This window comes from Patella vulgata, chromosome 2, assembly GCF_932274485.2.
Source record: "Patella vulgata chromosome 2, xgPatVulg1.2, whole genome shotgun sequence".
Taxonomy (NCBI): Eukaryota; Metazoa; Mollusca; class Gastropoda; family Patellidae; genus Patella; species Patella vulgata.
In genome coordinates, this window is record NC_065880.2 from 87,849,291 (window position 1) to 87,875,533 (window position 26,243).

The window sequence follows — 26,243 nt, forward strand, 5'->3', positions numbered from 1 at the left end:
TGGTTATACTCAAATCACATATATAATATGGTTATACTCAATTAATATATTTAATATGGTTGTACTCAATTTATATATTTAATATGGTTATACTCAATAAATATATTTAATACGGTTGTACTCAACTAATATATTTAATATGGTATTATTTAATATGGTTATACTCAATTAATCTTTTAATATGGTTATATTTCAAAATGACTATGGGAAGCAACGGTGGCTAAGTGAGTACGTCGCTGGCTCGCTAGCCTGGAGGTCGCGGGTTCAATCCCGGTGTTTGTCGAGAAAGTTCATCGGGATTTTCCGGCGTGGTATCTCGATAAGATAGAGATTGAAACGGGGTTTAACGTCCACTCGACACAAGCAATGGCACTTCGATGGTGCAGGATGGAGGTCCTGACAAGGACAGCTGTCTAGTCGGGGTCCCGTGTACACATTGGCGTGCACGTAAATATCCCTTGGCAGTTGGAATTCGATATAAGAGTAGTCGTAGCGTCGCTGTCCGAGCAAAATTTCCTGCATAGCACACTGTATGGCGTCTGTCCGTCTTCATTATCCCAGTCGGAGCAGAACAATAGGACGTTAAATCCAATTTTATTTAATTTCATTTCCAAAGCTGGCTTTGTTACTATCTATGCAAGGGTTTTTAAAACAATAATCAATTAAGCTGTGTTGTCAATTTACTTCAACTCAATAAAGAAATTACCACCAAGGAAGATCGTTTAAGATCCAGGATGTATTGTAGGCGAACAATAGACAGTGTTGTCTAATTCTTATAAATAACAAAAAAACATCCTCGTTCTGATGTTTTCAACGCCTTTTATTGAAATGTACTTCAATTGTACTTTGTTAGAGGTTAGTCTTAGCATATTGTTTGTTATGTGATGTATGGCTGGTTAAAGAGAGAGAGAGAGAGAGAGAGAGAGAGAGAGGGGGGGGGGGTAACGTCCACTCGACACAAACTAGGTCATTTCGGGAATCGAAACCCCGCCAGTTGACTCAATGACAGACCTTATGACACAGCGCGAACGTGCTAACCATTCGGCCATCCAACCAACATAAGAATTTAGATAAAAAGCTGGCAGTTCTCGATATAATAGTTTAAACATAGATAATGAGAAGGGAATATGCTGAAAATTTCAATCAGTTTACTTCGTTCTGAACGGGGTTATCGTCGTTTGCAGAACAGTTTAGTCTCGATTGTCATTGATACCGTTGTTACGATAATAAACAGAGTTTCGATTATCCAGTTTTAAATTAAATCATTGGCTGCCAATCGTATTACCATCCGAAGGTATAAAGAGTTGATTATGGGCCTGGCATGTAAATAAATGTCTAATCGATGGTTTATATAACATCTGAAGCCAAACGAAAGAACTGCAATAGGCATCTTTAAAGGCGAACAATATACAATTTTATTTTTACTAATTGCCTATAAATAAGAAAATGTTCCTTCTACAGTTTATCTATTCGATGTTTTCCAAGTTTTTTAATGAAATGTAATTTTTTTTTACTTTGTTCCTGGAGAATACATAATTTAGAACATATTGCTATGTGTTGTTTGAGTGGTTAATAAATAATTTTTTCACACTTTAATACAAAATGTCACAAAGGGCATATGAGAATACACCACGAACAATCAAAATGTTAAACTGAACTCGTTTTTAACACACTGTAAACATTTCAAAAACATTTCTGCAAAAAATCGAATATTCGTTGCAGTAATTATACTAATGTGCTGTAACTTGACAATATTAGGTTGTTATTTGATCATATTGGGTAGTATTTGATAGTATTTGATGAGTATTTGGTAGTATTGGGTTATTATAGGCTTGTTTGGGGTGCTATAGGGAGGCAAATGGAACAGCCAGACATGGGTATCGCATTTGAAGTACATTTCCCGCGATATAACTCTCTATTTTTGAAAAAACCCAAATGATATGTCTATTTTGCATCATTATGTTTTAGTATTGGGTAGTATGTGGTGATATTGAGGTGGTATTGGGTAGTATTGGGTAAATCGTCCCGCCCTATGAAATACGTCGTACTATCCTATATCAAGCCGACTATAGAAAATGTATTTCTATTTCCAGTCATCATTAACTGATCAGTCGAGTGTGGGTGGCCGAATGGTTCGCGCGTGCGCGTTTGATCATTAGTTCTCTCATTAAGTCAAATGTCGTGGTTTCGAAACCCCGGTAGTACGTGGCAAGGAGTAGGGTCGCCTGTCGTTACATGGCACCGGCAGTTACGTAGTTTTGATTGAAGCACTATGTTGAACTAGTATCAATACTAACAGCATAGGGTTTGTGAGAGGATGAACTTTGTCGATTTTCAGCTATTTTGCAACCCGTTTTTCCTCGGTTATCTCCCTTTTCCAAAACCCAAATGCAAAGTTTATATATAAGCACAAGCATTCGTCTAATAAACTCAAAAATAAACCTCCTTTGGTCTCTTTCAGCCACCACAGTTCGCCCTGCCTGTAGAGCGGCTAACTTCTGAGGACGCTACATACTGTTTTTCTAAGAACGCCGAATGGCTCTAATTTCTAACACGAAACTCTCTTTTTTTTTCAACCGGAAATACATCACTAAATACCAATTACTTAATCGGTTAACTTAATGCCAGAAATATGCATAATACTCATACGTATTTGGAGACTAACCAAGCAAAGTACAAATGGACATCCCAGGCCCGTAGCGTACCCTTTCCATTGGACGCAACACGACGCACAACGTGCCCTTATCAGTATGGGCGCCCCATAAAGCCGAGTGACATGGGTTGGGCTAACCCCCGCTAGCTACGGGCCTGTATGCACATTGTCTTGCAACTTGACTGGGAGTATTTCCTACTTTAGTCAGTTAGATATATCTCGTCACTGTCGAGTACATTTCAAGGAAATATATCAACAAGTGGTAGGTATCCCCATGGACACCAACTGTGCACCATTGCTTGCTGATTTGTTTCTATATTCTTACGAAGCCGATTACATACAGGCACTCGTAAAAACAAATAACGATTAGTCAGACGTTTTAATTGTCCCCCGCCTTTCGATGAAAGCTGGGGACTTTTAAAATGGAGTTCGAAGATGAGCATTTTCTGCTTAGGGTAAGCAGAGATAAGCAATTTGATTGGTTGATGCTTTGGTATACGATAACATTAGTTCTAATTAAGTTAGAGTGATGAAATTTGGTGTATAGTTTCATTACATCAATACCTTGACTAAGTTCGATAATGAGCTTTTTCTGCTGATGGTAAGCAGAGCGATAAGCAATTTGATTGACCGAGACTTTGGGACACAATAACTTTCCTTCTAATTGAGCTAGAATATTCACACTTGGTGTAGGTCTTTATTAGGTCAATGCCTTGATGGAGTTTGGAGTTAGAAGATCAGAATTGTCTACTTGGGGTAAGCAGAGATAAGCAATTTGATTGGTTGATGATTTGGGACACGATAACTTTAGTTCTAATTAAGTGAGAGTGAGGACACTTGGTGTATAGTTTTATCATATCAATACCTTGACTATGGTCGATAATGAGCATTTTCCGCTCAGGGTAAGTAGAGCGGTAAGCAATATGATTGGTCGAGACTTTGGAACACGGTAACTCTCCTAATTAAGCTAGAACATTCAAACTTGGTGTAGATGTTTATCAGGCAAATGTCTTGATGGAGTTGAGAGTTGGGCATTTTCTGCTTAGGGTAAGCAGAGATAAGCAATCTGATTGGTTGATGCTTTGAGTCCAATAACTTTGATTTTAATTAGGTGAAAGTGATGACACCCCGAGTATAGATTTATTATATCATTACCTTGACTAAGTTTGATGATGGGAATTTTCTGCTGAGACTAAGGATCTCGTGGGTTTTCTCTGGGTCCTCCGGTTTCCTCCCACTGCTAAAGACCCCTACGCGCAAGCGAATTATTGAAATAAAATTGAACCATATATTAGTCCATAAATAACCTAGTTTGTGTCGAGTGGATGTTAAACTCTCTCTCTTCAATTCTTGAACACAAGGCCAACCAACACAGTATGCCCTACAAAACGGGCAGGGGACGATTAGATAATTGCTAGAGAGGGAATTACATTCGTTAGTACCGAGACATGGGAAGAAATTACTAGTCCTATATACCACGAAATAGATTTAGTACTGAAATGACCTAGTTTGTGCTGATTGGACGTTAAACCCTATTTCTCGTTCTTTCTACATGAAACTAAAAACAAAAAAAAACCCAAAAAAACCCAACCCAGTTCAAATTCGATGCGAAGCATTGGGTCAATTGGATGAGCTCTATGTTTTTAATCAATTGTCCGCCCATCTCTTGTAAAATGTGGGCATATCTTGCATAGCAATAGTCTCCGTCAACCAGGACCTTCTAGTCTACAACAAACGCAGGGTCTGGGTCAGTTGTCAACATTTGACAAAAAGTTCCATTGTCCATGCGTAACCGGGAGTTTTTTTATATGTTGATTATCCAGTAAATTTCGCCAAATCAAGTAAGAGTTACGCCCCTTCCCGAAATATAAAATGAAATGGGGTTTACCGTCCTGCTGTGCTACTACGACTGGGCTAATGAAGGCGGATTCCCGAAATAAATCCCATAATTCATGCATTATTATAAACAAAGATGAATCGTTGCAACGAATTGGGAGTGATAAAAAAAAGAAAAAAAACCCAAAACAATAGATATTGTCTATGAACAGAGAAATTTTACAACTAAAAAATAAATTATAAGTGTTGGATATTCAAATGGATTTTCTGAAATGGTAATGCTTATATTAATTTCATTGGCCTCGACATCTTCTTTTAGGACTAGTTACCTCCCTTAGATTGTGTTTATGATAATGTAAAATCTAGCGAATGACCGAGTTATTCTCAAATGTTGACAACCCATATTAGAGAGAGAGAAATGGGGTTTAACGTCCACTCGACACAAACTAGGTCATTTCGGGACTAACATATGTTTCAATTTCATTTCAATAATTCGCTTGCGCGTAGGGGTCTTTAGCAGTGGGAGGAAACCGGAGGACCCGGAGAAAACCGACGAGATTGGACAAGCGACCCTACTCCTTGCCACGTACAACCGGAGATTCGAAACCACGCCAGTTGACTCAATGACAGGCCTTATGATAAAGCGCGCACGTGCTAACAATTCGGCCATCCAACCCCCCTCCCATATTAGAGACTAGCACGGCAATAGCTTGTCAAGCTTACCTTGGAGGACGGCGTAGATAGGTGGGCGGTGATTTACTTCGCCCAGAATAATTGCAATTTGAATGAAATTTTCAAGAAATTCATCTTTATCATTTTCTGTTTTTGAACCTTTATAGCAAGAATGTCTAGGCTGTTATTCATATCTTACAATAATGTATCTTCAAATATTTGCACAACACAACCCCCTCTTGTCCCCCAAAATATAAAAAAACCAAATCACCGGAATCACGATGGTAGATATATATATATTTATATTTCACAATTGTACTTTGTTCATATAAATCTAAATTTCCTGCCATTTCTGACGTCACTTGTTCCATGTACCACTCCTCTAAACAATCAAAAGTCAACGGTTCAAATTAATAATGTAGCTTTTTGACGATAAATTGCGGTGCCTTGGTTAAAGCAGGTAAATAAGCTACGTCCACAATACACACGCCTCGAAGAAAGAAACCGCTGCCACATAACTTCAAGTTTTTTATTTGGTACCAGATTTTATAGCGAGTTAAAAAAAATTCCCTGTCTCGTCTTTCTCGATCCCCTGTAAAACAGGCATCAGAACATGGGGTGGGGCAGCTGCAACAGACATCAGAACAAGGGGTGGGGTAACTGCAATTTGTAGCCGTCATAATTCTTATCTACGGCTACAATCGATACACTATTCGAGGCTTTGAGCAAGTAAAATAAGGTTCAATAGCACAATGTTCAACATATATCATCATAGTTTGCATGGAAATAAGTGATTATGTTACAAATAGTGAACCCTAACCCTAACCACACTGATATCTAAATCATAATCTTATCTACCGAACAGTTTTTCTGTATTTCCGAGTGACTATGACACCACAAGATTCTGGTTCTGCGGCCATTACATCTTTGATCTGCTAAAATGGTTTCTACTTGTTATCTATATATTACATCTTTCCTCTTGTTAATTAATTTGTTGTTATATTTTTATCTGCTAAATGGATTCCAAAGTGTTTATCTATATATTGCATCAGATTTTTGATAACTAATCATCATTTGCTTGATAACGATACCTGTACATATAATACGTGTATTGAAGCGTAGCATGTTAATAAAATTCAGAAGTAGTATATGCATTAAGTGTGTTAATTTTAGTATAATCTATTTCTATATGTCTTATAAGGATTATGTAAAATATCATTATGGAGATGGGGAGCCACGGTGGTTAAGACGCTGGCTCGCTAGCCTGGAGGTTGGGTGTTCGATCCCTGCATTGGCAGAGAAAGTTCATAAGGATTTTCCAACGTGGTTTCCCCTTGTCAGTGGTGCAGAACGGAGGGCTTGACAAGGACAGCGTTCTAGTCCTTCGGATGAGACGAAAAACCGAGGTCCCGTGTATACATTAGAATGCACGTAAAAGATCCCTTGGCAGTTGGAATTCGATATAAGAGTAGGCGCTAGTGCTGCTGCCCGGGCAAAATTTCCCTCATAGCACACTTTCTGACAGGGGATCACGTGGCTAAGTGGGTACGACGCTGGCTCGCTATCCTGGAGGTCGGGTGTTCGATCCCTGCATTGGCCGAGAAAGTTCATCCAGATTTTCCGGCGTGCTTCCCCCTTGTCAGTGATGCAGGACGGAGGGTCTGACAAGGACAGCTGTCTGGTCGTTCGGATGGGACGAAAAACCGAGGTCCCGTATACACATTGGCGTGCACGTAAAAGATCCCCTGGCAGTTGGAATTCGATATAAGAGTAGGCGATAGTGCCGCTGCCCGGGCAAAATTTCCCTCATAGCACACTGTATGGCGTATGCCTGTCTTCATTAGCCCAGTTCGGAGCAGAACAGTACGACGTTAAACCCCATTTCATTTCGGGGGTTGGATGGCCGAATGGTTAGCACGTGCGCGCTTTATCACAAGGCCTGTCATTGAGTCAACTGGCGTGGTTTCGAATCCCCGGTTGTACGTGGCAAGGAGTAGGGTCGCCTGTCCAATCTCGTGGGTTTTCTCCGGGTCCTCCCACTGCTAAAGACCCCTACGCGCAAGCGAATTATTGAAATAAAATCAAACCATATGTTAGTCCCGAAATGACCTAGTTTGTGTCAAGTGGACGTTAAACCCCATTTCTCTCTCTCTCTCCATTTCATTTCTAAGCCCAGACTGCTTAACGTAACAGAGGGTTTTTTGCAATTCGAAATTAGAGTACGCCGTAGCCGTAGCACAGTGAATGACGTATACCCGTCTTGATTAGCCCAGTTGACATAGAACCGAAGGACGTTAAACCCCATTTCATTTCATTTCTAATCAGGTGTTCCTAAAATGTTCATAGATAATATTATTATATTTGGTTATGCCCGAAGCTATGATACTTTATATTTAATTATATTTATTCAGTAACATTCAGTAACCCATTCTAATTGTTTTACCTGACAGGTTAATTAATATTACCTGTAATACTAATTAGTTTCTACCTATGGTAATGTCAACTAGCCTCCAACAAATGATATTAACAGACTATACCTGCAGGCATCAGATGACGTCACATTATAAAAGTCGCCAAGGATGGTACCAACACTCTTAACGCGTCAGTGAAGCGAGTTGTGCTAGCGTGATAATGGTCGCAAAGCTAACATGTCTCAATTCATTCTGATATTTGAATTGAATTTTGAATTTACTTTTAAAATGTGAACTCGTGGTGTTTATGTTCTAGTGTATAATGTTTGGCATTTGTTGGATTTAATATACATCTAAAAGTACATGTTTCTGAAAAAAAAATAGCGGCTCGTTGTTTTTCATTTGTATGTGCCTGTCAGTAATTATATATAAATATGAATTTCCCGGCTTTTCCCACGACATGTGTTCCTGGTGATCCGGTTTCCAAGGTTTCCCTTCATCCGGACTTCACTAAAAACGTTAACGCCCCCGTTATTCCGGAACCGACCTCAACGTTGGCGATATTTTTTAAAGTATTTTTTTATTTAGTAGCGTTTGTGTTGGATATTGTTGGTAATTCCCTGGTTTTGTTGATTATATATCTTAACAAGAAAATGCGCACCACGACCAACGTTCTAATATTGAACTTGGCTGTCTCGGATTTGATGGTGGGCGTGTTCTGTATGTGGGTCCATGTTGGCAATCAGATGACGTCAGAGTGGATATTTGGAGATATTGTTTGTAAAGTTAATACATTTATACAAGGTAATTACTTTATGCAAATTAATTGAAAAAAAACAATAGTTGAAAATCTTTCAAACTTAAACATACACTATGCAAGAGCTAAATCGGCCTATTGCAGGTCTTTCTTTAGGCCTGAAATGTTTTCTAAACTATTAATTAGACATTTATTAACAAAACAAGACCATAATAGACCCTCGATGGCATCGGATACTCGAGATTTTAACTAGATTAAAACGGTTCGCCATTTAAAAATTTAATTTAAAAATGGGAAAGCGTGCACGCATCTTGTCAAAACTACACAATGATAACTTGGCTGAGAATGAAGTAATTTGAATGAAATTTTCAATATTTTCTTTTATCATCATCTATTTTTGAATTATAATAGCAAGAATGACCAACTCTTTCTTAAACTCTTAACTAATGTATCTTTAAAGGAGCTAGATCTCTTTCTTTGTAATCTATAAGGGATCAAAAAGCGCTTATTAATGTTATATGAATGTATATAAACTGATTTACATTACATTTTCAATTTTTATATTTTAATGTCTATTCAATTATATTCGAAGAAATATGCGAACAGTGCAAATTGAACTGTATTACATTTTTTTATGCCGTATTATATGTTTTATGTCATATTATATGTTTTTATGTCGTGTTATTATATATTTTTATGTCATATTATATGTTTTTATGTCGTATTATATGTTATTATATGTTTTTATTTCATATTATATGTTTTATTTCATATTATATGTTTTTATTTCATATTTATGTCAAATTATATGTTTTTATGTCGTGTTATTATATGTTTTTATGTCATATTATATGTTTTTATGTCATATTATATGTTTTTATGTCGTATTATATGTTATTATATGTTTTTATTTCATATTATATGTTTTTATTTCATATTATATGTTTTTATTTCATATTATATGTTTTTTTAATGTTTTTATTTCATATTATATTTTTTTTTATGTTTTTTTTTATGTCATTATATGTTTTCATGTACTACACATATTATATGTTTTTTTATGTTTTTATTTCATATATTTTTTTTATGTTTTTTTTTTATGTCATTATATGTTTACATGTACTACACATTGAGATTGTTTTTACGATATAATGCGTATAATAAGAAATAAATATTATTATGAACGACAGTCGGTCGTATCTGTTTAGTCCATTCTTCACGGGGTTTAAGTTATTTTTATATACACACAGAGAAGCCATTATTTATTTAGTCTAAAATTTAGAGTGTAAATTTCAAGGTAATTCAAAACAGTATTAATATGTATTAAACATATATGTTATGCAAGAGCTAAATTTGTCTAGTGCAGGTCTTTCTTTGGGCCTGAAATGTTATCTAAATTATTAATTAGACATTAATTAACCGATCCAGACCATAATCAACTCTAGATGGCATCGCTAGCCTGCGATCTTTAGTGGATTATGGGCCGATTTACTGCATAACTTTCCTTCACGATTTAACGATTAAATGGATAATCGAGACTATGCTGTTTATCGTACTGACTTTAGTAATGATGATCGAGGCTAGGCGGAAATTTCAATCGCTTAGTTCTCGGTTCATAGTGGATCAATTTGAATGAAATTTTCATTATCTAGATTTTAACAGTTATAGTGAGAACTGCCAACTCGTTATCGAATCTCCCATAATGTAACTTTAATATGTGCTCTTAAAAAAAATAATTAATTTTATATATTTCAAGTGTTGGCCCTGACCTCCAGTGTTCTGACCTTGACCGTGATATCTGTAGAAAGGTTCATGGCTATAGTATTTCCGTTCAAGGCAAAATGGTCACCATGGGTAACAGGTGGTATAGTGATAGTTGATTGGTTGGCAGCGATAGCCGTAGCGGCACCTCATCTGGCCGTAAGACATCAACATGAACAGGTCAAGTTTTCTTTAAATCATTTTATATTCATAACAAGTCTCGCCGTACGGACCAGGAGCTAAGAATGACGTCATAGCAGCCATCTTGGAATTGTAAAGTCATATCAAAACTCGAAATCAATGTACAATCGGCCAAAGAACAAGCATTTAAAGTTTCGACCCCCCCCCCCCACACGCACACAGGATTATACTTGCTACTAAACTGCGGACCACTGAGGTATTTTTAATTTGGGATCGCTGACCGTATCTAGCGTTACACTGGCAATGCTACAGGAGGAATTTTACGGAAAAGGGTGTCCCCGCCTTCCTTTTAAACCAGGAACTTTTTCTCAGCTTGTTCGTCTTGGTGGTAACGAATTTCGATAAAGACTAAGCTCTGTAAATGAAAGTACGATCGCCGCCATGACACTTAGCATGTCAGTTCCTTTGACAAGTGTGCATGGATTGACGGATTCCGATTTTGGACAATTCCAAGATGGCTGTAATTACGTTACTGTACACCCGTTCGCCATTAAAATTATATATGCTAAAGGGTATTTTACGTGCATTAGCAATCTGTTAATCTTTCCCTGTGAATCCCCACAGCCGCAACACCATCAAGCGATAGTCCGGTTTGGAAATACCCAACGTTCTTATGGGAACAGCCTCGGATATTCTGGTTATGAGTTCGGATACAAATCGACAGCCGTTTAGACTGGGCATTGTGAATTTATTTCAATCAAATAGAAATTGAGAGAGAGAGAGAGAGAGAGGGAGGGAGAGTGAGATGGGGTTTAACGTCCACTCGACACAAACTAAGTAATTTCGGGACTAACATATGGTTAAATTTTTATTTCAATAATTCGCATGCGCGTAGGGGTCTTTAGCAGTGGGAGAAAACCGGAAGACACGGAGAAAACCCACGGGGTTGGACAGGGGACCCTACTCCTTGTTACGTACAGCCGGGAAATCGAAACCACGCTAGTTGACTCAATGACAAACCTTATGATACCTCGGCATTTTTATATATCAAGAAGATAAGGACGTGGGTAGGGTTTGTTTTCGTTTATATATTCCCGCATTGAAAACCGTTTAATATAATTTGACAGTGTGGATTTCAGCCTAATATAATTTATGAACAAAATCTCTCGTGGCCCTTTAATATCAAAATGAAAGGGTAATAGGTAGGGGTTGGGTTTTTGATTTCGTGTACCAGTATTGAAAACCGATTAATATTATTTTGAAGCGTGGATTGCAACCAAATATAATGTTAGAACGGTCCTTTCATATCAAAAAGAAAACATATTGTGTAGGATTGTACTTTCGTTTTTTTGTGTGTTTGTAACGGCATTAACAACCGATACGTGGATTGTAACCAAAATATATTCTTATGTTGTCCTTTGATATCAGGGTGGAGGGGGATGCGCGTTGCATCAAAAGGTATGTCATTTATGTCAACTGTGCTGGTTTCGATTCCCCGGTTTTGCGTGACAAGGATTAGGGTGGCCTGTCCAACCTCATGGGTTTTCTCCAGGTCCTCCGGTTTCATCCCATTGCCAAAGACCCCTACGGGCAAGCGAATTATTGAAATGAAATTGAACCATATGTTAGTCCCGAAAAAACCTAGCTTGTGTCGAGTGGACGTTAAAAAACATTTATCTCTTTCTCTCCCTCCCTCAAACTAACATCAAATCAGAAAGAAATGAAATGAAATGAAATGGGGTTTAACGTCCTACTGTTCTGCACTTATACTGGGCTAATGAAGACGGGCATACGCCATACAGTGTGCTATGAGGGAAATTTTGCCCGGGCAGCGGCACTATCGCCTACTCTTATATCGAATTCCAACTGCCAAGGGATCTTTTACGTGCATTCCAATGTATACACGGGACCTCATTTTCGTCTCATCCGAAGGACTAGACAGCTGTCCTTGTCAGGCCCTCCGTTCTAAACCACTGACAAGGAGAAACCACGTCGGAAAATCCGGATGAACTTTCTCGGCAAATCAGAAAGAAATGAGTAGTAGTTTTTTTTGTATTTAGATTTGGAAGGATCGTCATGAAGTGTGGTGTGAAGAAGTCTGGGATAAATATTATAAAGATGAGAAATGTACGTCATACGAACCTGGTAAAATTATCTACTATGTGATCGAGGCTACTGTCATGTATTTCCTGCCTATACTGATTATGATAGTGGCCTATACGGTCATATCAGTCAAACTGCTCATCAGAAAGGCACCGGGAGCGGTCATATCAGCTACAGCGTCGGCTCAAGAACGAGCAAAGCGAAAGGTAGGTATAAATATAGAACGAAATAGAAATGAAATGGGGTTTAACGCCCTACTGTTTGGCATTTCTTTTGTATATTTCCCTAAAATATATAATATTTATCGGAAATTTGTATATAGTGCGCCTACAATTAATTCTAGGAATTCAATTGTGCTACGACTTAAAAGGTTTGAGGATCTCTGCTCTAATGTCAATCCCGGTTCCCAGAGAGAAGTTTACCACAGGAAAATAAAATAGTCGGTCGCAAAATTATTTATGAGGACTAAAACAAAAAAATGAGAAAATAGAAGGGAAAATCCCAAATACTTAATATGTGTATGAATATGTCTGTGTATACATATGATTGCCTTGATTCGATATCACAATACGCGCCAGGTTTTCAAAGCTCTAATTAGTAAAAACTGTTATGCGTTCGGTAATGAAACAGGAACGCCTTAATGACGGACACGATCGATCTTGACAAAATCGCCGATCAGTGGTCAAACTGGACTTACTGGACTTACGTATTTCATTTTAAGACAATGGCCAGGTTATACAACTTAGGATTAAACTAATTCTGTAATTCCAATACAGCGAATACATTCTTCGTGGAGTTGCTCACTGCAATGGCCGAATGGTTAGCACGTGCGCGCTGTATCGAATCCCCGGTTGTACGTGACAAGGAGTAGGGTCGCCTGTCCAACCTCGTGGGTTTTCTCCGGGCCCTCCGGTTTACTCCCACTGCTAAAGACCCCTACGCGCAAGCAAATTATTGATATAAAATTAAACCATATGTTAGTCCCTAGTTTGTGTCGAGTGGACGTTAAATCCCATTTCTCTCTCTCTCTCTCACTGCATTGTACGCTCACACAGATCACCCAATAAAATAGATTAAAAATCCAATTATTGTGGTTTTAGTTGTAGATTTAGACATGCTTCTAATATATGCAAAGATTCATTTATATTTGTGCTAATTATGATGCCGTACTGTCTTTTAATAACGTTAGAGACGTGTTTAATTACACGGATGATAATTAATAAGCAATATATTATGGAGCGGAATTCACGACATAATTTTATTCTGATTCTTAATCTTGTAATTAATGGGTATATTAATATGCTCACTTCAATGTGCGCTAACTGTATGGGTTGTGTTTAGGTAGGATTATTTATGGTTTTTACAGGTGATCAAGATGTTGGTAGCTGTTCTCGTGGTATTTATCGTTTGCTGGACACCGCAACAAGTTATACTATTGTGGGATCTCTTCAGAGCTAAAGTTAGGGTAAGACATTTTTTATCAATTTATTTGTGTTTGCCTTTAAATCAGATTCGTGTTTTAATACGTCCATTCAAGCAATTGGTGGGCTGACCATGTCGTAAATTAGGCAATGCCTGGTTGGTTGGGACCTGTAGATAAGCAAAAAAGGGCGATGGGCTGAATAAAAAATGCCATGACGGGTTTTATGGTAACAAAAACACAGGCAGGCCGCGCCCATATCCAGTATATGCCGTGTCAAGCAAAGTGTCCACATCCGGTTATCTAGTCAACTACAAATTATCTTGTGACATTCAATGACTTTTTTGAATCGTAGGATATCCTCTCAGAGTCTCATATAACAACTTTTGGTCTTCGAAGGAATTATTAGTGAGCAGAAATTCACCCGTGTATCTGTTAACACTTGTCAGTTCAGTCAGTTATATAGAAGGATAACTTGTCTTTTCCTTTTGCTTTCGTCACTTCCGTTTCTTGAAGTCTTCATTACACATCTATCATAACAATGATCTCTGTGTTAAAATTATATTTGGAACGTGTTTAACTAGTTCTATCACATATGTGATAATGGATGGCACCAATATTGTCATTTAAAACCGGAGAGAGAGAGAGAGAGAAATGGGGTTTAACATCCACTCGACACAAACTAGGTCGTTTCGGGACTAACACATGGTTCATTTTTTTATTTTAATAATTCGCTTGTGCTTAGTGGTCTTCAGCAGTGGGAGTAAACCAGAGGACCCGGAGAAAACCCACGAGGTTGGACAGGCGACCCTACCCCTTGTCACGTACAGCCGGGGGATCGAAACCCCATAGTACGAATCGTGATAGTGGGAACCTAGCATTAGATTTGGGGCGTTTGTTTATATTTCAGCCTCCTGATTATGTTCAACCCTTAAAGTACATGGCTCTATATATCGCCTATTTTAACAGCGCTATGAACCCTATTTTATATGGTGGATTTAACGAGAATTTTAGAAAGGGATTTTCTGAAGCTTTCAGATGTCTTTTGATACGACGTAAAAACGTCATCAAACCAAGTAAGTTTCTATTAATTCAATAACCATTTATCTCCGTTGTTTGGCCCAATTTCAGATTAAAGGGCATATGACTCTAATTTTATAACCATAACTGGGTCTTAAAACATGTATTAAAATACATTATGCAAGAGCTAAATCTGCCTATTGTATGTCTTTCTTTAGGTCCGAAATTTTATATAAACTATTAATTAGACATTTATTAACAAAACAAGACCATAATCAACTCTCGGTGGCATTGGCTACTCGAGATTTTAACTAGATTAGAACGGTTCGCCATTTAAAAGTTTAAATTGAAAATGGGAAAGCGAGGCTAAGTCTCGAATATACCAATGCCCTGGTTACCACAATGCACACATCGTGTCCAATCTACAAACAGTGATAACTTGGCTCAGAATGAAGTAATCTGAATGAAATTTTCAATATTTTCATTTTACATTATCTATTTTTGAGCTATTATAGCAAGAATGGTCAGTTCTTTATCTAAATCGTACATAATGTATCTTTAATGTAATATGGGTGTATATAAAATGATTTATATTCTTTTTTTTTTAAAAAAGTAATTTCTAATCAGTTATGTTCGGGTAAATACATGAACGGTCCAAACTGAACAAGTCGTTTACGCCTGCTTCGTCCCTTCTAAACGTTTATCTATTATTATTTTATCAGTTGTAAATCAGCCATTACTATTTATTGCCGCATTGTAATTTAGGATATATTTTTTTCTCTTTGTTCATTGATTTTGCGCCAGAAACGATATGGTACACGACTCATGTTCCATATTGTAAAACGTTCATTGTGTCTTAAATATTGGATATTAAGATTCCACATTAACACAGCAACAATAACAACATCAATATGGATTTAAATGGACCAATATTAAATTCTAATTTGCGTTTTTAATTTCGAATATTATTGAAAATGTTGAGTTAGAGACTATGTTGAAATGTCATTCGGCAAACCTCGGCAGATTCTGGTACCCTAGATCTAACATCAGCTGTATGACAGTGATACCGGTTTACTTATTAGGAAAACTTGCCGTTTTTAGAAAGAAGTTCTCAAAATTGCGCCGTTCGAAGAGTGTGTAGAATTTTCATTGCAAAGTTGTCCTTGTTTAACGAAAATCGGATAAACTTGAAAAAAAACCAAAAAAAACCCAAACAATATACAGTTTCTTGAGATAAAACCTGATTAAAATACAGATCTATATTTCGTTTCGTATTTTTATACTTTTGATGGCCTACACTACATGAAGAACTGACCGGTTGTAGCGATAGGTCGCGTCAGAGGTCATACGAGAGTCTTTTGACCTACGACGTCAGACATTTGATTAACCAATCAGCATTGATGTTACTAGTGGATTGCCCACAGTTCCGTGCAAAACACGCCTAAAGCTCGCCGTAACAGACCGTTTGAATGGTTAATTCCTCACACCATTCAGAACACGCCAGAACTCTTCCAGATCCCAGTTTAGTAAAGACAAGTAAAACGAAATTTTGAACTATAAAAACCAAACGAAATAGGATCTGTGTTTTAATAAGATTTCTTGAGATAAAACTCTTATCACAGGCGTCTTCATGGGCTCCGCCATTTTTAGACCGGAAACATGAAAGTAGCCCCAAGATTAGATGTAGGGTACCTGCAACCTCTTAATCACCAATCATACCCTCTAACCGTTGCGTCAAATCCCTCCAAACAGACTACAACAATATCTCCTTTCTATGTTTGGTTCTTTTTTATATATATTTTCTGTAGTGGGCAACAATATGTGTGGTTCTATTTTTTTTATATTATTATTATTTTCTATAGTAGGCAACAATACAACCCACAGAGGACCGACAGGTTTCAGTGAAAACGATGTTCCACTTACAGGTAGGTCGATATCTATATAAATAAATTCAAAGATATCACGCTTCGTCGCCGCGCTCCACCCCATCAAATTAACCACCATGACCCTCTGAAGGTTTCAGGACATCGAATTTGGGCCCCGGACAAAATTGGGTCCAGGGCGACTTTGGTCCTGTGCGAATTTTGGGCCCTGGTCGAAGCCGGTTATCCTGGTAGTACAGGATATTCTAACAAACAGGGCATAGCACATGAACTCACGGGTTCTTTCAATCCACGCTAATATGCATTCAAATTGATTATTTAACATTTAATTAAGAAAAAAAAATTCAAAATTCAAATACTATATAACCTCCTGGCTTGGATTCATTCGGATTTAAAACGGGTCCATTAATTCGGTTCGCGGCAAATATATCACTGAAACCAGTTAGAAACTTGGTTAAATTAATTCGGTTCGCGGCAAATATAGCACTGAAACCAGTTAGAATCTTGGTTAAATTAATTATTTTAAAATGTGCTAAAATTTAAACCGAATGACAAGATGAATCCCAAATTGGTATACATTAATTTATTGCATATAGGCTATATACAATATCTAGGTCACGTACAATATGTTGGCTATGTATCATATCTAGGCTATATCTAGACTATATACAATATGTAGGCCATATACAATATGTAGGCCATATACAATATCTAGGCTATATACAATATCTAGGGCTATATACAATATGTAGGGCTATATACAATATCTAGGCTATATACAATATGTAGGGCTATATACAATATCTAGGCCATATACAATATGTAGGCCATATACAATATCTAGGCTATATACAGTATATAGGCCATATACAATATGTAGGCCATATACAATATCTAGGCAAGATACAACCTTTTAATTTTCTGGAATGCTTTTATTGTATCTATTTTACCAACTATGCTATTCCTTTTCTTCAGTGACGAATGGAAGAACGGGAACGAAACCAACAACGGTCAATACTCTGTACACACCTGATGCTTGACATCATCGTGAACCAGGTTTATCTATTGACGATGTTCTATGGAGTATGGATAATGTTATTTAACTATATTGACAATGTCAATGAACCGGAATCTTGATTTGGCCCACTCCAACCCGACTATTTATCTTATACATTATAATACTGCGTTCAAAACATGTATTAACGATAATTATGATTTTGCAACTTAAGCAATCTGATTAAAACACAGATCCTATTTCGTTTCGTTTTTTATAGTTAAAATTTTTGATTTACTTGTCTTTACTACACTAGGATCTGGAAAAGTTGTTATATAACCCGAATGCTGGATGATGTGAGGGATTAGCCAATGAAGCGGCTTGTTACGGCGAGTTTTTGGCGTGAGTTGCACGGAACTGTGGTTAACCCACTAGAAACATCAACATCAAATGTCTGACGTTATAGGGTCAAAAGCCCCTCGTATGACCTCTGACGCGACCTATCGCTACCACCGGTCGCATATCCATGTAGTGTAGACCATCGAAAGTATATAAATACGAAACGAAATATATATTTGAATCAGATTGCGTGAGTAGTGACGCGTCACCAATGTTATTCTCTTTTTACATATTTAAAACTTATTGTCGTAAGTATACGATTGGAACACAGCATATTATATAAGTTGTTAGTTTTATCGGTGTCTTTATTCCACGTTTTCCCCGCCGTTTTAGGAATTCCTTTGACACGTTTAGCGAGGCCTTTGTTTCAATTAAAATGAAATCTATTTTTTTTTGTCTGAATATTCATTTTTTCCAATTGTTGTTGTTTATTAATTTGATTAAAATAAAATTTTAAATTTGTTTTGTTTAGATGGTCTGGTTTATGTTACACTGGAAGGATACCCGGGGCCGAAATTTAACCGAATCATGGCCTAAAACATTCACAAGGGTCATGCTCCCATATCTCCGAAACCGCAAGTGGTAGTCCAGGCCTATGTTACTCCGTGGTCCGAGCGACCTCATCCGGGCAACTTTAAAACAAATGTGTTTGTTTAGAAATATAAATATTATCCAGAGCAACGTACCAGCATCTGTACCATTGACAGTTGCCCGGATGAAGTCACATGATGTTACGCCATCTCTCTCTCTCTCTCTCTCTCTCTCTCTCCATATGTTTGTCCCGAAATGACATACTTTGTGTCGAGTGGACGTTACTCTCTCTCTCTCCCCCCCCTCTCTCTCTCTCTCTCTCTCTATTTTTCTCTCTCTCTCCAAATTTCAACCCCCGGAGGAAATCCCTAGAGCAGCCAACAACCCTGAACAGACAGACAAACAAATAAAGGACAGTCACAAATATTCGTATAGATGAGTTTAAAGATGTCTACTAATTTAAGTGTGAAGTGAATAAAGCGCAGGCGCACTAAACAGGAAGTCCTGGGTTCGATCCTGGTGTTTGTCGGAAATGTTTCATATCATTTCTTTTTTAAAATTAAAAACCTCCAGAAGTTCTACTGCATTAATTTGGGTGATCATATACTTAAATGCCGTCATAGCCTAAAGATCATTTTGTCCAGTCGTAGCAAATACTTTCTCCAATTATTTTATCAATATGTGCTCTATGCGATCATCGGAGGAGAGGATTACTAGTCTGACTCCTGATGGAATAAGACTGGGAGGAGTTATCTCCCCTTAAATGGAACATAGCGCTATTATTAATCGCATGAACGTTTAAAATCTGAAATGAAATGAAACAGGGTTTATCTCACCACTACCAATTCCTCCACATCGTTAATATCCCACTATCGTTCATACTATCCTAACATCGTTAATATCACAACACGGAAATATTTTTATCTCGCCCTAAGAAAACTCCTGTCAACTAAAACTAATCGACATAATAAATTTCACCCGATCTACAGTTTATTTTATTATGTCCAATTCGGGTTTCCCCTTGTCAGTGGTGCACTACGGAAGTAATGACAAGGATAGATGTCTAGTCATTCGGATGAGACGAAAAACCGAGGGCCCAAGTACACATTGGCGTGCACGTAAAAGATCCATTGGCGCTTAGAATTCGATATCAGAATAGGCCATAGCGGCACTATTCGGTCAAAATTTCTCTCATAGCACACTGTATGGCGTATGACCGCCTTCATTGGCCCAGGTTAGGAGCAGAGCAGGATGTTAAGTCCCTTTTCTTTTCATTTTCATTTCGGTTACATGTGACAGCGGCGATTGCGTCCTTTAAACAGTTATTGTCTACTTGATAGAACATGATTTTCTAGCGAGACATGGTCAGGCGAGTTTTCTCTCGTCGTTGTTCATTGTTTACTATTCTATAGAGTTGTATAGCGAGTTGAGGACATGAATGAAACCAAGCCCAGTGTTGAATGGTCTACAGTTCTATTGATTAACTCTCGAGATCTTTATATCACAATATAACCTGATTTAAGCCAGGTTCACATCACAAGATCTTTATACCTCGATATAACCGGATTTAAGCCAGGGTCACACCATGCGATCTTTATATCACGATTTATATGACATACTAAGACGTAAGCTAGTATCACACCGCAAGAGCTTTATATCACGATATGACCGGATTTAAGCCAGCGTCACACCACAAGATCTTTATAACATGGTTTCAGTTAGAGTCACACGTCACACTACGAGATCTATAGATCACAACATGCAATAAGTCGCAAGCTAGTGTCACAACACCAGATTTTTATACTACGATAAAGACGTGAATTAAATGGACACTTATTGTTTCAGGCCCGTAACCGATGGGACGGGCTGCAAAAAGTTTCGTCCCCCTCCCCCTCTGAAAAAATTGTCGACCATACATTGTCCGTCCATTTTACAGTCACCCCCGAGAACACTTCCCGTACCCCTCGTTGCTCTGAATTGTTTTTGAATACTATAATCTCCCAATATGCGCAGATATATTCTTTTGTTTTTAACGTTGGGTCATCATTTTTATTATTCAGTGTAGTTTATATATAGATTGTCAGGGTAATTCTATTCCAACAATATCTTTGATCTCTCACCAAATTCACCATACTTACAGACAAAGTCACAGTTATGAAATATCTGCTCAGATACAATCAAAAATATAACCATGTCTGAGATTTTCCACCGTCGAAACGTGGAAAGGAGTATAAACTGACAACTTGAAAATGAAAACACTGCAACAGACTATTTTTTATTTTATACTCTTCAAAAAAAATAAGGGAAATTCAGAAACAATACAAAACTCCGGAAATGCACTACTGTTTTTATTAGAGGTAACCAGTGTATGGTCACGAGCTAAAGACATTGCGTAATATATTGAAACAACATTCGGCTAACGCATCTTGCTGTATCAATATATTACTTAATGTCTCGCCTCTCGACCATTAAACCATACTTAACGCTTGCATAATATATTATGTTAAATGTCTCTCATAAACCCCAATAAACACGATATATTTATAGATACTAAAGTCGTTCTTTAATAACCCGCTTTGTCAATTTACATATTACACATTGTCACCTGATATGTGTGCAAATATATTTGGTTTAATGTATATAATATTACACCTATTGCACAAATTGTTTTCGATTAGGGAGCCACGGTGGCTAAGTGGGTAAGACGCTGGGGGTCGCGTGTTCGATCCCTGTATTTGTCGAGAAAGTTCATCGGGATTTTCCGGCGTGTTTTCATCTTGTCAGTGGTGCAGGAAGGAGGGCCTGGCGTGGACAGCTGTCTAGTTGTTCTGATGGGACGAAAAACCGAGGACCCATGTATATATTGGCGTGCACGTAAAAGATCCCTTGGCATTTGGAATTCGATATAAAAGTAGGCCGTAGTGCCGCTGCCCGGGCAAAATTTTCCACATAGCACACTGTATGGCGTATGCCCGTCTTCATTATCCCAGTCGGAACAGAGCAGTTGGACGTTAAACCCCATTACATTTTCATTTTCTCTTTCGGATTAAATCCACAGACAAACACCGAGAAAATCACAAAAATCGCCCAAATTTGGAAATAACGGGCACGGTATAGTTTTTGCTACATAAATAATCCGAACGATTAGACGCTGTTCCGTGCCAGTACATATATTTAGTGTAACCGGGGCTTGAGTATTGATGTAGTAACCACTGGTAGTGGTTAAAGTAAATCTGTTTCACAAAGAATTACGAGTCTTCTAATATCTCTGTAAAAGATGACTGCCTTTAACACGTGCCGTCACAGCACGCGGCGTCAATCATTGGCTGAATGGCGCGTGCATTGTTTACATAAGACGTACTGCTTCGGGCAGAATGCTGCCTTTTAGTCATTTTATTTATTTTTCTAATACATCAAAAAAATGTTTTAGAATTTAATTTGTCGGTGGAAAAAAGTTAATATTTGAGACTCATTAAGTCGCATTGATGTCATCCTTATCAGTGATTATAGCGGCCTAGGGAATATTTACTGCTGATCAATGTGGGTTAACGTATGGGGTAGGGCACCAATTATAAAAATATTTACTTGCCTGTTATTACCTGTTTACCTATGACTACAGGCGAGCAGTTGTGTCGTGTAATCAGGGCTTGAAAAGTTCCTTGGACAAGTATAAAAAAGGGGTAAGCCAGGCCCCGAATTCACAAAGCATTCTGTTCATCTATTCAGTTAAGAATTTATTCAAAATTGTTCGCCTTATTTTAATTGCAATATAGCCCTTCATAAAACCTTTGTTGTTTTTTTGTATCAAATACATGAATAAGAAACTATGTGCAAAGTTTTGTTATTCTGGATAAAAGATATTTCTCATAAACAGTGATTGAAAGTTGATTAAATTCATAACTTAAGTCTGAGAATGCTTTGTGAACTTAGTGCCAGGTATACACGAACATACCTTTTTAAAACTATGTATAATATTAACTATAAACCAAGCATAAAGCGAACCCACACCTATATAAAACTATCTACAAGTATATACACTTGCGATATCACCCTAGGTGGTAGCTTACGTTAAGCCGTACTGACTGAAATACTGGCATGAATACAGGTAAGCAGTCGTGTCGTGTAATTAGGGCTTGAAAGGCTCCGTGGACGAGTATAATAAAAGGTAAACCAGGCATAAAGCGAACACACCTATATAAAACTATCTACCTGTATATACACCTATAGGCGTGTCTCGATACCTGAATACCAGGTCACGCTTCACTGTCTGGTCGGTTCTTAGCCTATTCAACTTTATTTCGTGTAGCCCACTTAACAGGGTTACATTTCGTTTACGACTCCCCTTACGTGTGAATATAACAAGACTAGCATTTAAAACAGTAAAAAGATTTTGAGGATATTTTCACCTGGCTGTTGGATATTTACCTGGACATATCTAAGGGATGAAAGATTGTGACTTTCGATATTAATCGATAGTATCTATAACTTAAGGTGAGTATTTTATTATCAGTATTTATAGCTACAGGTAGAAACTAAGGGTAGAAGCTAGGTATAAAATATCAAGATTTACATGCGTCGTATTGTTTCTATATTTGTATATACTTGTATGTTTTTTATTTATGGAGAGTTGATATATAGACTTCTATTTGTTGCCCAATCGCGTTTCTGTGAATGAACATTTGCTTTGTTTTTGTTTCATATTTTTTCAATTGTATGTATATATACTTGTATGGGGTTTTTATGGATCGAGAGATGATACATAGGCTTCTATTTGTTGCCCAATCCAGTTTCTGTGCATGAATATTTGCTTTGTTATTTTAGTTTTTTCTCAAGTTCCGTATACGATTTAAAGATTTATGATCTAGGTCGTGATTTAACCGATATTTTACTAATGGTTAAAAAACATAACAAAATGCGATAACTAACAGACTAAAATTGAATACATCTACAAAAGTAATGAAATGAACAAGTAATGAAATCAAACAAAGATTACTAAAACCTAATTTTGAACACAGAGAAACAAGAATATCTGAACACAAGTTTATTAAATTTCATTGTGTTTGATACCGATAAAAGGATAAATGTCGAAACGTTGTGTTATTAGAATAAAATTAGTGATTGTTGCTCATAACATCTGTTCTCTGTTTATCTGTTAAGAATTTATTCAAAATTTGTCTCCTTATTTTAACTAAAATATAGCCCTTAATTATATAGCACTTTGTTGTTTTAATGTATCCAATACATCAATAAAATGAAATGAAATGAAATGAAATGGAGTTTAACGTCCTACTGTTCTGCGCCTAACCTGGGCTAATGAAGACGGGCATACGCCATACAGTGTGCTATGAGGGAAATTTTGCCCGGACAGCGGCACTACGGCCTACTCTTATATCGAATTCCAACTGCCAAGGGATCTTTTACGTGCACGCCAATGTGTACACGGGACCTCGGTTTTTCGTCCCATCCGAACGACTAGACAGCTTTCCATGTCAGCCCCTCCGTCCTGCATCACTGACAAGGGAGAACCACGCCGGAAAATCTGGATGAACTTTCTCGGCCAATGCAGGGATCGATCACCCGACCTCCAGGCTAGCGCGCTAGCGTCTTACCCACTTAGCCACGTGATCCCCCTCTCATCAACAGTGATTGAAAGTTGAGTAAATTCTTAACTTCAGTCTGAGGATTCTTTGTGAACTCGAGGCCTGAACACGAACACAATGGGATAACCCATTGACTAAGATCGAACACAAGAATTGAAAAAAATCAAATAGGCTTTACAAACCCCGTAATTGAACACAATCAATTTAATATTAATAAATAGCTAACTTGAATAAACACAAGAAACACGTCACTGAACGTAATCAAAAAAGGGTTACACAATCAAACAAGGATTACTAAATATCTAGAATCGAACACCCACAAAAACTGAATTGAGCACACAAAAAAGTAATTGTATGTAACCAAAAAGTGGTTAATAAATGGTTAAAGATACATTATGTAAGATTTAGATAAAGAGCTAGCCATTCTTGTTATAATAGTTCGAAAATAGATAATGTAAAATGAATAATTTGAAAATTTCATTCAAATTACTCTATTGCGAACTAAGATATTAGCCTTTGAAGGTTTGACAAGACGTGTGCAATAATTTCAACCACCGTACTGGTTGTTCGAAGCTATGTCTCGCTCCTGCATTTTTAGCTTAAATCAAAATATGGCTGAACTGTTGTAATCTATTTAATATCGTAGAAATCCGATGCAATCAAGAGTTGATTATGGTCTGGATAAGTTAATTAATGTCTAAATAATAATTTAGATAATATTTCAGGCCTAAAGAAAGACCTGCAATAGGCAGATTTAGGTCTTGCCTAACGTATGTTTAATATGATTAATACAATGACGTCATTATTAATGTGACGTCATAACGTATGTTTAAATGTAATCCCAAAAAAGTTTAATAATGGTTGACATAAAAAACACACAACAAAAGTAATTGAACACAATCAAACAAGGATTACTAAATGTCTAAAATTGAATACATACAATAAAGGCAATTGTCCTCAATCAAACAATGATTCCAAAATGGGGGGTAAATTGAACACACAAAAAAGAGTAACCGAATGCAATCAAAAAAGGGTAAATAAATGGTTAAAATTGAACACAGACAAAACAGAATTGAACGCAAGCAATCATGGAATACCCAATGCTTGATAGCGAACACCCACACACAAACTTTTAATTAGACACACAAAACAATTACGTGAACACAAACGGACAAAGATTACTTAAGGACCAAACATTCACACACAATTCAACACGATCACACAAGGGTTAATAAAGGACTAACATTCACACAAACGTAACAGCACACAATCACGAAAGGATGGTTTACTAAAACGCTAAAAGAATTGAACACAATCAAACAGAGACTACCAAACGGTTAAAATTGAACACACACGCCCATATACACACACACGTAATTGAACACGACTAAAAAATAATTAACCATACTCATAAAACGTAACCCAACTAGGTTTAAAAAAGACTAAAAATAAATAAACATTAAAAATACTAAAACACAATTGAGCACCTAAAGTATACGATGACATCATTTGAATATCGTTATTGTTATGTTGCGAAATTTAAACCATAACTAAAGAAGGCGAGGCTCGTAAATAACTATAGCAGTTGAACACACGAAATTGTAAATGAACATTATTGAAATAAAATTAAACCATATGTTAGTCCCGAAATGACCTAGTTTGTGTCGAGTGGACGTTAACACCCCGCCGCATTCTCTCCCTCTGATAATGTTGAGAGAATACTCTACGAAACGTCGCCTTAAATACACTAGTAGCTGTTTTCCATAAGTATAATTTGTCTTTGTTGTTACTCTATCCAGTTACTAAATGCCATTTAAAGAACACAAGTCTTACTGTATTCAAAGATATTTATTTGACGGTTTAGGGATTAAGGCGATGGTTTACTGACCAGCGTGTCATGGGTTTCACCATGGTGTGGGTCGTGGAAGGCTCCTCGGTTGTTTCAACTGTTTCCCTGACAGGGTGTCTGGCAAGGGACAGATTCTATTCGTTCGGATGGGACGAATATCCGAGGGCCCGTGTACACGGTGGGACGCACGTAAAGGAACACTAAGCAGTTGGA

The 26,243-nt window shown here is 37.3% G+C and overlaps 2 protein-coding genes across 2 annotated transcripts in view; both read left to right on the forward strand.

The window, feature by feature from the left end:
- Positions 1-8,006: 8,006 nt before the first annotated feature.
- LOC126812453 (QRFP-like peptide receptor) lies at positions 8,007-17,777 on the forward strand. Its single transcript, XM_056098409.1, has 7 exons — positions 8,007-8,376; positions 10,086-10,270; positions 12,292-12,540; positions 13,701-13,793; positions 14,665-14,830; positions 16,637-16,699; positions 17,633-17,777. The coding sequence occupies exons 1-7, from the start codon at positions 8,007-8,009 to the stop codon at positions 17,695-17,697; spliced, it is 1,191 nt and encodes a 396-aa protein (XP_055954384.1). The 3' UTR covers positions 17,698-17,777.
- Positions 17,778-22,813: 5,036 nt separating this feature from the next.
- The window catches only part of LOC126810108 (uncharacterized), a 43,114-nt gene continuing 39,684 nt past the window's right edge, over positions 22,814-26,243 (forward strand). Inside the window, exon 1 of the mRNA XM_050535087.2 lies at positions 22,814-23,072. The gene's annotated coding sequence lies outside the window, so the exon portion shown is untranslated. The remainder of the gene's footprint in view (positions 23,073-26,243) is intronic.